The sequence below is a fragment of the Daphnia magna genome, linkage group LG2 (genome assembly GCF_020631705.1).
Source record: "Daphnia magna isolate NIES linkage group LG2, ASM2063170v1.1, whole genome shotgun sequence".
Taxonomy (NCBI): domain Eukaryota; kingdom Metazoa; phylum Arthropoda; class Branchiopoda; order Diplostraca; family Daphniidae; genus Daphnia; species Daphnia magna.
Genome location: NC_059183.1, coordinates 14,830,571 through 14,844,266, shown reverse-complemented (window position 1 = coordinate 14,844,266; position 13,696 = coordinate 14,830,571). Strand labels below are relative to the sequence as shown.

General features: G+C 38.3%; 4 protein-coding genes across 4 annotated transcripts; 1 reads left to right on the top strand and 3 right to left on the bottom strand.

Annotated features, from left to right (window-relative positions):
• Nucleotides 1-137: 137 nt before the first annotated feature.
• On the bottom strand, nucleotides 138-2,412 carry LOC116916196 (asparagine synthetase domain-containing protein 1). Its single transcript, XM_032921404.2, is given in 6 exon segments — nucleotides 138-626; nucleotides 703-879; nucleotides 941-1,607; nucleotides 1,668-1,846; nucleotides 1,848-2,042; nucleotides 2,104-2,412. Coding segments are annotated over 6 exon segments (1,728 nt in total). The 5' UTR covers nucleotides 2,170-2,412; the 3' UTR covers nucleotides 138-182.
• Nucleotides 2,413-6,228: 3,816 nt separating this feature from the next.
• On the bottom strand, nucleotides 6,229-8,377 carry LOC116916200 (histone H3.3A). The gene is made up of 3 exons (XM_032921412.2): nucleotides 8,223-8,377; nucleotides 7,483-7,628; nucleotides 6,229-7,350 (listed from the first exon to the last, which is right to left on the bottom strand). Exons 2-3 carry the CDS (start codon nucleotides 7,608-7,610, stop codon nucleotides 7,068-7,070), a joined length of 411 nt encoding a protein of 136 aa, XP_032777303.1. The 5' UTR covers nucleotides 7,611-7,628; nucleotides 8,223-8,377; the 3' UTR covers nucleotides 6,229-7,067.
• Nucleotides 8,378-8,996: 619 nt separating this feature from the next.
• On the top strand, nucleotides 8,997-10,009 carry LOC116916201 (mediator of RNA polymerase II transcription subunit 9). Its single transcript, XM_032921414.2, has 3 exons — nucleotides 8,997-9,158; nucleotides 9,226-9,331; nucleotides 9,524-10,009. The coding sequence occupies exons 1-3, from the start codon at nucleotides 9,088-9,090 to the stop codon at nucleotides 9,686-9,688; spliced, it is 342 nt and encodes a 113-aa protein (XP_032777305.1). The 5' UTR covers nucleotides 8,997-9,087; the 3' UTR covers nucleotides 9,689-10,009.
• Nucleotides 9,949-13,109, bottom strand: LOC116916194 (GTP-binding protein 1). Its single transcript, XM_045169677.1, is given in 14 exon segments — nucleotides 9,949-10,244; nucleotides 10,330-10,449; nucleotides 10,513-10,646; nucleotides 10,713-10,848; nucleotides 10,923-11,250; nucleotides 11,315-11,460; nucleotides 11,518-11,610; nucleotides 11,680-11,775; nucleotides 11,857-12,103; nucleotides 12,167-12,344; nucleotides 12,425-12,484; nucleotides 12,487-12,535; nucleotides 12,611-12,767; nucleotides 12,949-13,109. Coding segments are annotated over 13 exon segments (1,869 nt in total). The 5' UTR covers nucleotides 12,749-12,767; nucleotides 12,949-13,109; the 3' UTR covers nucleotides 9,949-10,100.
• Nucleotides 13,110-13,696: the final 587 nt, after the last annotated feature.

The window sequence follows — 13,696 nt, the reverse complement described above, 5'->3', positions numbered from 1 at the left end:
GAGGGTTAGCAAACTGCCCAATCAGGATCTAGGTTCATTGACAAAAAGAAAATTCACCCGCGAATGTTTTTCCAGACATTTTAGTCACTTCACAATTTGTTTTTTCTTCTAAAGATTAATTTAGGAAACGAATATGGTATTTATATAATATGGCTGTATTGATGAAGTAGTAAGGGTATTTTTTACTGGCCCAATTCCAGAGATTTTGTTAACCTATCACATACATGGGAGCCTTTTTCTTTTCTAGCTTCAGTTTTTGCAATCCTTGATCCAAACTGAATAGCTCTTTTGGGTTCAATGGCAGTTCTTGGCAATCCCAACTGATAGGCAAGAGCTCGGAGGATTATTTTATCGCCTAATCCGATCGGCAATCTCAGATCGACTTTCGTCCAGATTGGCAATAGGGCTAGGTATTCAACAACCATTTCATCTAGATACGGCAATCTTGGAGCTCTACCGTGATCGGCTAATATGCGGTTATCGCGTCCCAGATTTCTCTCTGATATCCGGTTCATCTCCATTTCTACCTCGGTAATGAGTGATGGCCAGCCTCCATTCGCGAATCTTTGGCGATGTCGAGCATAGCCAGCCATTTGTTCATCAGCTCCAGCACCCATTAATACGACCTAGAATCAAAGGCAAGAAAGATAAACAAATTATAGTGTGACGGTGGTTTAAAGTACGAATACAATGTGAAGGTACCCTTGCTGAAGAAACATATTTTTCTCTGTTTGGGCAACCGGTCAGGATACCTTGTCCTCGAGCAGCGAACCATTGCGCACAGCCAATACTGTCATCGAGAACCGTTGATGCTGGATGGATCAGCGCCGCGATTTTGGACTTTCTCATTTCCAATAATTCGTCTAATTGCACATTTATCTAAGTACAAAATAAACATGAAAGGTATTGCTGTTATATTGTTTTAGCAGAGTTAAGATACTTCGCAAAAATTCCATTTCCGTGATGGGTTCAGTCTTCGTAGCTCTTCTAGCGCTTGCAGGCCGGTTAAACGGTCAGGCACATCGAATTCGTTGGCAGAAGGATTTTTTTTGTTGCGTAATGGAAAGGCCACATTTAACAAATCAATAGATTCATTTTTTGGCCAAACACGATCGGTGAGTGCAGCAAGGACACTAGAGTCTAAGCCACCGGAGAATAGAATGGCTACTTTGGAATGAGTGCATTGAACGTTTTCTCCACTTAGATGCAGAGGCACGCACGTTTTACAAAGCATAGGCTGGCATTCGATTCGTGATTTTATAGAAGCTAGCAGAATGACTTTCAATCCTTCAACCTCCTTTTGACAAATGTTCAAGTATTCACTTATTATGTGGTCAGATGATTTGTTTTCCAAGGAATGAGTAACCCAATCAAAAAATGTGTGCTCAGATATGGGTTTGTTGTTTACAGCATATGGCTTCCTTGAATGGATTTTTTTAACTTGAATCGTATTTCCAAAGCTAATCTGGAACAAATGAGATGCTGGTATTTCAAACAATGTTGAGTTATGTGCAGATTCCAGGGAAGATGATGATGTGATCAACAGAGAGCTTAAGATTTCCCCATCTCTAGCAGGGCAGTTCCAAAGTAAACTATGACGTCCAAACCTAAGTTGTAACAGTGGTTTAGTGTTTTAGTATTTCTTATTACTGCACTCTTGAACAAACCTGTCTCTTCCTGTGATTATTTGATTAAGATTCTTTTTATAATAAACCATAGACCAAGGACCATTTATAACCTCCAAAATATTGCAAATTTCTTCCACTGTTTCAACATCTTCTAGTTTTTGTAGCAGAAATGCACTATCTGAAAGTCCTTTTGGGATAAATTCACCTCCAATCTTGGTTATAGAATACATCACCATTCCACAGAAGGATATTGCCACTTGAATCAATTAAAGGTTGTACATCAGGAGCATTGCCTTGTAACCATAAGGTATACCCGGAAAATATTGCTTTCCAAGCCGTTGGGAAGTATATCTCAATTTCACTACTGGCATCTGGACCTCGGCGTTTAAGGGCATCTCTATCACCGTTGTTCACCTATAAAAGAATACGGACTGGGAATTCGAAAATGCAATCAGCACGCACCATTAAAGTTTACCACCTGTTGCTGAATATTCTTATCGTCCGCAACTTCACTTGCAACACACAGGAGAATTCCACACATTTTATATCTCGACCTCGAGAGTCAAGAACTACAACACGGTTGAATTTCCCACTGAACCTGTCGTCTGCTTATTTGTTTACCAATCTAAAACCATATTTGAGAATTTCTATCCATTTCTTCTGAGTTCTGACATGAGAAATTGTTGACATATGAGCTCAATTTTTTAACATCCAGATAGCTTTCAATTACTATACATCATTTAATTTTCTGCTACACAATGATTTATAGACATAACGACTAAATAGACGAATGTTGTATATAACACAAAATTCCATCGTTGTCTAACAATATGAATAGCAAACGATTCTCAGTGAACAACTCATTTATATGCAACAAATTACCCCGTTCTTCGTTGCAGTATGAAAGAAAACTAATATTGAAGTAATTTTTTATTTCAGCATCACTTTATTTCCAATACAAGCAGAAATTATATCAAGACATTAATTCGAGTAACCAAAACCGTGTAGCAGACATGTAGCCACTGAGCGAAAATTGAAATTCAGTTCCCAGTAACGCAGTACTATCCTCCTCACCTGCTAAGCAGACGGTTTTAAAGTTCTGAAACCTATCAAATAGAAAGATAAAAAGTTCATTAGTGCATTGGACAGCTTGACTCGTGGACTAAATATGTTGCATAGCTTTCCACTCCCCATGCCTATAATACCAGACAAGACGAAGGATATACTACGAACCATTCTTTTTGACAGCAGGGATGTGCACACCACAATAAGTGGAGACACCAAAATAAATACCGTCATAACAATAACATGAAGCAAAATTACCTGAACACTGCATACCGTTGGGTTTCCCACTGTCTTCAACATCTACATGCACGATAAAAAAAAGCCCCTCCTTGCCGCCACCTGTCCATAAAGAAATCTATTAAAAACTAGAAAAATGACAACTGTTGCTTATTCAACCCTTAGATTTTCCACCAAGAGTTGGACAGAAAACCTTACACGGAATAGCATTATTGTTCCCACCGTATACCAAAGAATAGCCAGTTAAGAGCTTACCCAATCGGCTTAATTAGTGGGGTAAGAAATTTATTCTTATTTACCTGAATAGATTTAACAGCATTCCATCTACCTCCGTATAAGAAGTTAAACCGCACGAAAACCTAAATTTCAAAATAAATTGTAGAAGAACTTGCTATGAAGCTTAACACGGTATTTAATTTCAACTCTCAAGTCCCCAAACACTGCAGGATTTGAAAATGCTCATGCCAGAACGGCACAAACATCCTCCACCCGCAGGGAAATCAATCTAGCACCGAAGTAACGCCACTGACCGAATTAAGGCCAGCCGCTGACTTCCCGGAGCATTCAGAAAAATGTTAAGTAATCTCAATACCTAAATGGAACACGCTTGGATAATCTTCAGATACGTCATTCACTGGCAAAAGTAAAGCAAACAAATCCAACTGGCATCAGCAAAAGAAATGGCCCAGCAACAGCCTTAACATCTGTAAAGAGAAAAAATAAGATAAGTTCCTCCCAAATATGAAACTAATTTTTAAACTGAATCAGTAAATCAGCCATAAAAAGATCTTCAAGGATTAATTCAGAAGAGGTGTCAGAATGTTTTGTCATCATGGTGAAAAACAAATATTAGTAAGAAATATGAATTACGTCGTTATTTTTCTCCTGCCACACGCCACTGCAGAAACCAAGTAATAAGACAGGGACCTGATTAGAAAAAAACAACAATTAATAAACAGGTAATGGAAGTCAACGCATTAACTGCAGTAAACAGCGTCAGTGGTAGTGACGAAAACACTGAATATCATTAGTCTTCAAAATTTATGTAATACATCATAGCTAATCGAAAACAAAATGCTAAGACGTATAATTACCATCCCACTTCACCCACGGATAGCAAACTATCGGTTACAGGATGCACTGTCACGAAGTAAAACACAGATGATCGTAATGGATGACATGCTCAGTTGATCTACATATCAAAACCAATTATAAAACGTTAATTTAAACCCAATTAGAAGACCTAAATACACTTAAAACGGTTTTCCTCAGTCTCAATAAATCAGTTTGTACCACCAGCTTTATGTCTGGAATCAAGAGTATCGTCACGGGAAAACTATGAAGATGAATTGTAACAATACACACCTAGAAGAGGTAGCTGGTTTGCAATCACAGAAGTATTCTGATCAGTCGTTGCAGTAGCTGCGGGATACTCCATACACCGGGCGTAAATTAATCCCTGCAAACAGTTTCTTTAATTAGCTTCCAATTTGCCAAAAACAAACTAAATACCCCAACCCGAAAAAACTCAGATCCATGCATGTCTAATATTTTGATTGATTTCATGATGCAACATTGTGCAAATCAGACAGAACAATCATCACTGTAATTAGCAAAGTAAGATGAAGTTATAGTTAACAGACTTACTTCTCAATTTCTCTTTGGGAATCCAAACAGTTGAACTGTACTCCCCCAGAACCAAGGAAGTGTGGTATGAAAACACCTCACGGGTTTGGTCACTGGACACTGTGCTAACCTTGGACAAAATAAATCAGATGAAACCACAACCAATACAGAAATGTACTGATTTCATTACAAGCACTCAGATTTGCAACAATACTTTTCCTCAAAAAGATCAGATCAGGTCTGTGTTAATCATCACATAACAAAGCTAAACACATGTTTGACACATAACTCACCAACATTGATAACACCAAGGCCCCATAAGTAGGATGGTTGATGCAGAACAAACTGAACTGGCCTCCTCTCAGATCATAAACTGCCGATTTGACATTATACAGTGGGCTTTAACCTGAGAAAAATAAACCAGATTAAACCACAAACACAGAAATTTATTGATTTCCATTAAAGTACTCAGGTTCGCAATAAAATTTTTCCTCTAAAAGATCAGATCAGGTCTACATTAATTGTCACCCATAGAAGAAACAATAAATAAAATGTCTAACAAAAACCTCATCAATATTGATAACGCAAGGAACCATTACTTTATCATGTGAAACAATTTCGCACCCACCCCTACGTGACAAAGCCATAAATTTAAATGTAAATGAATTGTTAAATTCAATGATAATTATAAATTTAATAATTGATATTTTAAGTATGTGCTTGTAAAACATTAAGTAACGCTTGCTTAAAGTAGATGTATATCCACATAAAACAACGACAATGAAAGCGGACGCATGAAATACTTTTAATAAGTCGCTATAACGCTGCCAACAGATTTTGAAGGCGTGCTCGATAGCCGCCTGAATCTAAGTGATCATAGCACTCTTATTACTCTTAATATTACATCAAATAAGTAAAAGAACAACTTAGTGGATTCTAAGATTTTTAACATAAGATTATGTTTAATTATCACTTTAAAGGCAAAAATTAACTTACCCATTTCCGTACCAGGACACTCGGATGCCGGTAGACGCATGGTCAACAAACCGAGCTGAAGTGAAAAAGCTGTCGTTATTCTGGGCTGAAGAAAATTCCGTGGTGGAATAGGAATAGGGTGAGAGAAGAACTGTGATTCGCCGACAGCATTGCCACACAAACCTTAACACATTAAAAAACATATAGCTGATTTTTATTAGCTTCCGAGTGCGAGCGCCACAAGCGGGAGCGGGCAAAAGTAAAACTGAAGCCTACTCCCACCTCCCATTCCAGGACACAGCCTCCCACAGTCCCACTCCAACTCCAATGTATTGAAATTGAAAATTATTCAAAAAACATACATTTATATACGCCTCTTGTACACTAGCGTAAATTGAAAAGCACCCAAAAGAAAAATTTCACCACGAGTTGTTAGCTAGTTAATATAATTTTATCGGTTGAGAAGATACAACCAACAAGAATTTAACAATAAATTAATCAGATGTTAACGTAATCAAATCCAAGGTTTTTTCATTTCCATTTTCATTAATACGAGAGAACAAGGTTCATGAGCTTTATTTAAAGCTACATATGTTCATCACTCGGGTCCTCCGGTTAACGTATAAATATCGAAATAATTTGATATTAGACATTCTTCTTATTGTAACGCTTACTAAAGTAAATAATCCCGTGTGGCTAAAGGTATTAGAAAAAGATTTATTAAATGAGTAGATAGCGACATTCTAGATAGTACCAACGCGACGGGTACACAAAACACGCCGAAGGGATGCTGAGAAATGAAATTAAGTGATATTTTTTTTCTTTTTTTTTTTCTGGGGGAGGGAGGGGTATAGGTTGAATAGAGGAAAACCCCACAAGTTTGAACACAAAAAAGAAATTTGCAGAGATGTCATTAGGGAAAGACAATCCCTCCACCGAACAGACACATACAACTGGCATTCGATTAGAAGGAAAAAAAAAATGCGTTACATAAAGTCAATGAAGAATAGGTCTAATTGTCTTTTCTTAGATAGAAAGATGTGGATATAGTATCTAAAAAGGGAGCGGCTCAGCATACGTTTCGTTCCCGTTTCTAATTTTTCGAAGATGATAATTAATGCCATTTTCATTCTTGAGCTGTCTTCGCGTGACAGACAATGAAAGGATGAGGGAACGATGACCATCTTATCCGATCTGATTTACTTTGTTTTGTTTTGTTTTTTAATTTATTTCAACGTACAACAAAAATCCCTCCGTACCGGATTTTAAAAAATGAAGTGCGGTAAATGAGATCGTGGCGGGTGCGCGACCAAGAATTCGAAACGGAACAAGAATTGACGTTAAAGGAGAAAAAAAAAAAAAAATCGATTTGATTGTTTTATATTTGAAGGGGCCTTTCCGAGTTTTGAAATTCTAAAAATTTTGGTAGTGGTGGGGCGATGAAAAAAAAAAAAATGCTTCGCGTAAAAAATGATGCGTTAGGGGAGGGAAGGAAATTTAACTGTAGTTGTTTTGTCAGATAGGATGATATCTTGTTTAAGCACGCTCTCCACGAATACGCCGAGCAAGCTGGATATCCTTCGGCATAATTGTGACACGCTTGGCGTGAATGGCGCACAAGTTCGTGTCTTCAAAGAGACCGACAAGGTAAGCTTCCGAAGCCTCCTGCAAGGCGCCGATTGCTGCACTCTGGAAACGCAAATCAGTTTTGAAATCTTGCGCAATCTCACGGACGAGGCGCTGGAATGGCAATTTGCGGATGAGTAACTCGGTCGATTTTTGATAACGACGAATCTCACGAAGAGCGACAGTACCAGGCCTAATAAATGAATAGATTCAGTTATAAAAATTTTGACTTATTTACTTACAAAGCATTCATGAATGAACAAAGAAGTAAAGCTCTATGATAGTTGTATTAAATGAAGTTTTTTGAGCATTCAGATCCACTTGCCTGTAACGATGAGGCTTTTTCACACCACCAGTTGAAGGGGCACTCTTACGAGCAGCTTTGGTTGCAAGTTGCTTACGTGGAGCTTTACCACCAGTAGATTTACGCGCAGTCTGTTTGGTACGAGCCATTCTTTATCAACAGTTAATCTATATGCAAAAGGACACATTAGATGGAATAGACAACGGTCACAAAGCCTGTGAGACTCATGAATCACATCAGATGTTTTAACATAAACCCCACTGTCAGTATTGGACAAAACTGAAAGGTATTAAAAACAAAGCAATTACCCAAATTTAGAAACAACACTGACAAGGACAATGAAACTGTAAATAAATTAACTGGATAATAAGTGACTCAACAGTCAACAGTCAACACGTTGAAATGTCAGATACAGGATACAGCTTTGGCGGGAAAATGCGCACACAATAAACAATGTGGCAACTACGGCGCTTCTACTATCGATTCATAGAGGGGAAAAAACTAACGCGTCCTGGGAAAAATGTTCGCTTCCACTCTTCTATACTAGATATGGGGCTTGGCCGATGAACCTCGTTTCTGAGTCGAACAGCGAAAAACCCAGAAACGACACAACTTTGAAACGCAACTTTCTTCATCACTTTATATCCAATTTAGGTTCAAATAACACTTAATCAAAACTACGGAATACACGCTTACTGAAGACAACGACAAACACCCGAATTGGAACGAATAAATTGGTGAAAGATCAATTAACAACTTACCACAAGTAGAAGTTAGGGTCTACACTCTCTGAACACCTTACAAACAATGGCGACGGTTTTCGTTTTTGGAGGCCAGGACGACGCCTAGGGGTATCCCGCTCTACCCCCCGCCCCTCCTTTTTTATTTTATTTTTTTTTTGTATCTTCAGCGCATGCGCATCGCAAACTATACACCGAAAAGAAAGCTGCAAACTCCTGACGGTTCAAATCAAACACCTCAGAAAAAAAATGCAATCTCTGATTATATCTAGGTTGGTAATCGATCGATTTACACCATACATTTTTATTTTATTTCCTAACTATTTTAATATAATTAGAATACTTGGCCAAATTGTTTTGTTCCAACATTGTCAATTTGAATTGATGCGTGGGCTGACAGTCATCTTCGAGCCTAACAGGCTAACAGTAAAATTCTTGCGAAATTGACCCATATTACGCCATAAAGCCATGTTATTGCAACATAAAACATTACAACGTGTCTCTCGCTAAAAATTGACTGTGCCAAGGAAGAATTGCACTCGTGCTAATAGAATACAAGTACCTATTTGACATTTCTTCATAAATTGCATTTAAGGAGACATGTCGAACGTCACGTAGACCTAGGCTATTTGGGGAAAAAAATGAAACAAATTAAACATTCTCATTCTATCTAGTAGAAATTTAGTCGTATATTTTTTAAACAAAAGGAATTCCGTAGAAATTCTTGTTAACATAAAAAGCCATTTTAACAATTTGAGACCTGTTAACTTCATATTCCACATTTTAGTTAGTCGGGCGCTGGGTATACTTCACGTATAACTGTACAAATAGGGTGGTAGCTGGCAGGGTTGTTAATGCTCGTTTTTTTTCTGATTTTTTTTTTCCAATGGCGACAACACAGTTAGCCGACGAGGGAGATTTTGATTTGCTATCTACAATTTATGATATCATTAAAAGGTACTATAGCTAAAAATGTCATGCAAGAAAAAATTTAATAAGGTTTGCAACCACGCCGATTATGTAGTGTCGAGAAAGAACAACAAGATAACGCCCAAAAACTCAAGGACAGTCAAGAAGCTGGTCAAAAAGTTTTGGAACTTCAGAGAAAATTGGATCACGCAAGAGAAGTGGTAAGTGCCAAAAAATTTCTATCCTATATTCCTAATCTTTACTCATTTCTTTATTAAACATAGAAAATACTAGTACCACTACCCATTCCCTTCCATGCCAGTTTTGTCTATTGTTTCAGTTCTAAAAATATTAACTAACAAGTATATTTTACAACATGAAACAACAGAGTCAAAGATGAAATTCTTTTTCAGGTTAGGAAGCTTCCAGGCATTGAGCTCAGTAAAGAAGAACAGTTGCAGCAAATTGATCTTCTAAGACAACAACTAACATTGAAAAGAGACCTTCTCAACAAATATAGATCAATTACCTCATTTGACCGTGAAGCTCAAACTGAGTTTCAAATTCATCAGCATTAATTATGGTTTTTCGTCATTTGTTCAATTACCTTGCAAACAACCCACAACTCATCGAGAAACTCTCTGACTCATACCCTGTACGCCGTGCAGCTCAACTCACAGTTTATGCCTACCACAAAAGTAAGGCCTTAGGTGAAGGAGCTATTCAGGATGGGTTTAAACAAGGGGTCCAGAGACTAGATTCATTCACTGGAAAATTTAAAGAGGAACTGGAAAAGGGAATGAAAGAAATTAATAAAAATTCAAAAAAACCGTGACAGTATCTTCCAAGAATGTTGTATTCCTCATAGTGTGTCAATAAAGTAGTGCTGCTACACCAAATTTGCTTGATTAAAACATTTGAAAATTTAGAGATCCAAGAGGTGATCAAAAACCCAGCCCTTGATGTGACAGCAATAACGACGAAAAAAGGTCAATTATCTTTAACATTCGCCGTTGAAACTAACGGATTACTATACGTGCGACGCCCCCGATTCCTCTTTGACGGTTTCTGGGGCTGATTTTCAAGTTTTTCTCCATTGTCCTGCAGTTCACTACTCTGTGATTGCTGTTGTTGCTTTAAAAAAAAAATCAAATTTTTTTTAGTATTTTTCAAAGGACACAAATGTGTACGCTTATTCTTGAAAGATTATACAACTAACCTGTTGAGAGTATCGTTGCATTTTTGTTGGCTTCGAGCGATTACTGGTTTGCATTTGAACTGTATGGGGAATTGCTCGTACAACGTTCCCAACTGCTTTAGTTCTTCCTTCCCGGAAAACCTAAATGAAACCATCTGACGAATTTAGTAAAGTTCGAATCACCTTACAATAAATCATAATTACCAATCTCAAACCAGGTTTAATGTACTCTGGATGCTTAATGAAGCGGAAATGAACTAAAGCTTTATCTCCCGTGCGCAAACATTCCTGGGACATGGACTGGATTTGGGCTGTCTGCCGCAAAGATCCACAGTGAACTGCAATGTCAGCGAAAAGTTCCACGTTAATCTAGCAAGTATTTCATCTACTGAATCCTTTCTTACCCATTGCCTGATATCTTGTGCTAATCGTCGTTGGGTGGTGAAGGACCAGAATTTCTCCCTCGAATTCCCACGATGCTGTAGGGTTAAGAAGCGGTGAAACCAACACCATTCCTTTCCTGATTTGCGACCTTTTAATCTAATCATAAAAAAAAAATGTTATTACTGAAAAACAAAACAAAAAAAAACATACTGAATATTTGGTAAAATTACTTTTTTAAGCGCGAAAGAGGCCGTTTGACCACCACGGACTTCTTTAACTGGCATCCGCTTACGATGTATACTTTTAATGGCAATCGGAATAAATTGTCCAACAGGGTCAGGTCCAAGGAGTAGAGTATCGTTCAATCGAATTGTCCCGCGTAACGTTGTTCCCGACACAACTGTGCCAACTCCAGGAACAGAATACGAATCATCTATTGAAAATTCCGCTGGTTCATCAGCGCCTGGCGTCATTCGAGCACTCAACAAGTTCATAAACGTTTTGAGAAGGTCAAGGTTTAGTCCCGTAACGTTAGATACTTGAAAAATTGGACACAGCCTAAAAAAAAAGGGAACATTTTGTAAACCCAAATCTTTTTATTGCAAATTTGAATAACGAATACCGTTCAGAAACGAAATTTGTGGCGCTTAAGACAACATCATCTTTAGTGCGAACCAGAAGCGGTGTTTTCCGACAACCAGGCGATTTTAGAACTTTCAATAAGAGCCTGAGCGTGTCTTGTAAAACGTTGGCCGGACACATGTCAACCTATCATAACTCTTAGGTTAACGAAATTCAAAGAGTGGAGATTGAGAAAACGGTTACTTTGGTTACGACGACAAACACAGGAACGTTCAGCGCTAATGCGAGCCCTAAATGTTCTTTTGTCATTCCTACAATGCCCGCGTTGGCTCCAACCTATACTCGAAAGAATTATTCCTCCGTGAAAAACGGTATGCCCATAGAACTATTGAATTGATTTAATACCATCAACATTGTAAAGTCAGGAACATGTCCCGTCATTCCAAACACAGTTGTTTTCAAGTACTTTTCATGGCCAGCCAAATCGATGAAGGTCACTACCTGATGGAAGTACCAGATCAGGATTTAAAAAGTAATAACACTAACAACAATTTAAAAATAAAGTCGTGCAAGCTTTAATACCTTTGTTGCTTTTGAGCAGATTTTGACCCAATCTAGTGTGCCGTGGTCAGGCTCATTGACTACATTTCCACTACTATCGAAACCAAGGATGTCATTGCCAACTGACGACGTTCTTCCTGTTTCAATTTCATGTTTGTGACGAAAAAGTTTCTGGCGAGCGAGTCCTCGACCATTGTCCAAGTCACCATGAGTCAAAACGCCAAGCAGGGTCGATTTACCCGCGTCAACATTACCGACTACAGCGACACTGTTGTTTATACTTTTTCAATTAGAGGTCTAGTCAAGAAAAATGGGAGTATTTTTTTTTTACCGAATTTCAACAAAATCTTCTTGTTCTGCTCGATGACGAATGAGATATTGGCCAATAATTCCACATTCAGAGCTCCTTTCTCGAAGCAACACGCAATCGGCTTCCAACGTCGTTGCTATAGATTCAAGCGTTGCCACAGAAGCTTTATAATCTTCTTTAGTCAATCCACTTTCCTCACCTTGTTGTATACACACAGACATTTTTTTAGATAATGAAAATCATATTTGTTGTTTGGATTTTTATTCAGCCAATAATTACCTTCACCAGCTCCAACTTCAAGTATGGTTTCACCATTACCCATTTCAATTAAATATTGCATTTTTTTATTAAGAGGTCATATTGACTTTCAGTCGGTTTAATAAGGGCATCCTGCAACAATTATATGTAACAATAGTAAGTTGTTGGTGTTGTCATAAGCTTTACATATGTAGAAAATCTCATTACCTTGGTATTTACAGTAGAAAAATCAATCCCATTTGTGTGTAAAACATTCACATTGTCACCCATATGCATCCCAGATAGAAGGTTGGCCAGGCTATTGCCACTCTCTGGTTCTGGGGACTTCCCTTTAGCAGTTGCCATGATCGGGATTAAGTGTAGCCTAAACATGAATTCGATTAAAACAGGTTTTGACTAACATGTGTAGACCGGAAATCAAAATACTTTAATAGAAAAACAAAACAAACATACATGCCCCCTCTCCCAAGGCTTATTCAACAAACAAATCATATTAATGAAACTATAAATCATTCAAGTTCCGATGACAAAATTAACGTACTCACGGAATGAATCTTCGCTACATGCAAATGAATTGAATGGGGATCACAGACTGGTACAATGTCAATATTGAAATGTTATTTTGTTCAATGTTCTTGAATAGGGCTTTGTTGTTGTGTGTACACCTCCAACACCACAAGATCCACAACTTCGACAACAATGACTACGGGCAGCATGGCCGAAATCTAAAACAACCGGGAAACCAATACTAGCTGCATCAGATCGGCCCCACGCCAATCGGGGAGCTTTTTAGTCGATCCGGTGCGGGGATAATCTTAATCGGGGAAGTGATTTCGGTGCTCGGTGCGGTGATATCGGTGATCGGTGCCTTCCCCGATTATCAATGAATGGTGATCTAAATTGGCAGTTGCCCTGCGGCCAACAAGAACAAAATGTGACCCTAGTCACGTGATTCTCGTTGGCCTATCAGAACTCAAGGTCACTGGTAAGACTAATCCCCTATGGCTGAAGCGGTGCTATCGGTGCAGCACCGATTATAGCACCGTTCAGCACCGAAAAAAGAAATCCCCGCACCGAACTTCCCCGATTCATTTTAATCGGGGAAGCTTAGCGGTGTCCCCGATTAGAATGTGATCGGGGCCGAGCCCTAGATACAGATAACAGATCACGTTTTCACCAGATCACCAGGTTTTCAAGTTTACTCTATTCTACTCTAATATCTGATCTCTCGATTTCTGTTTTCTAAATAAATTCTAAATAATTCTAAATATTTTATCAGCCAGCTATGGTGTA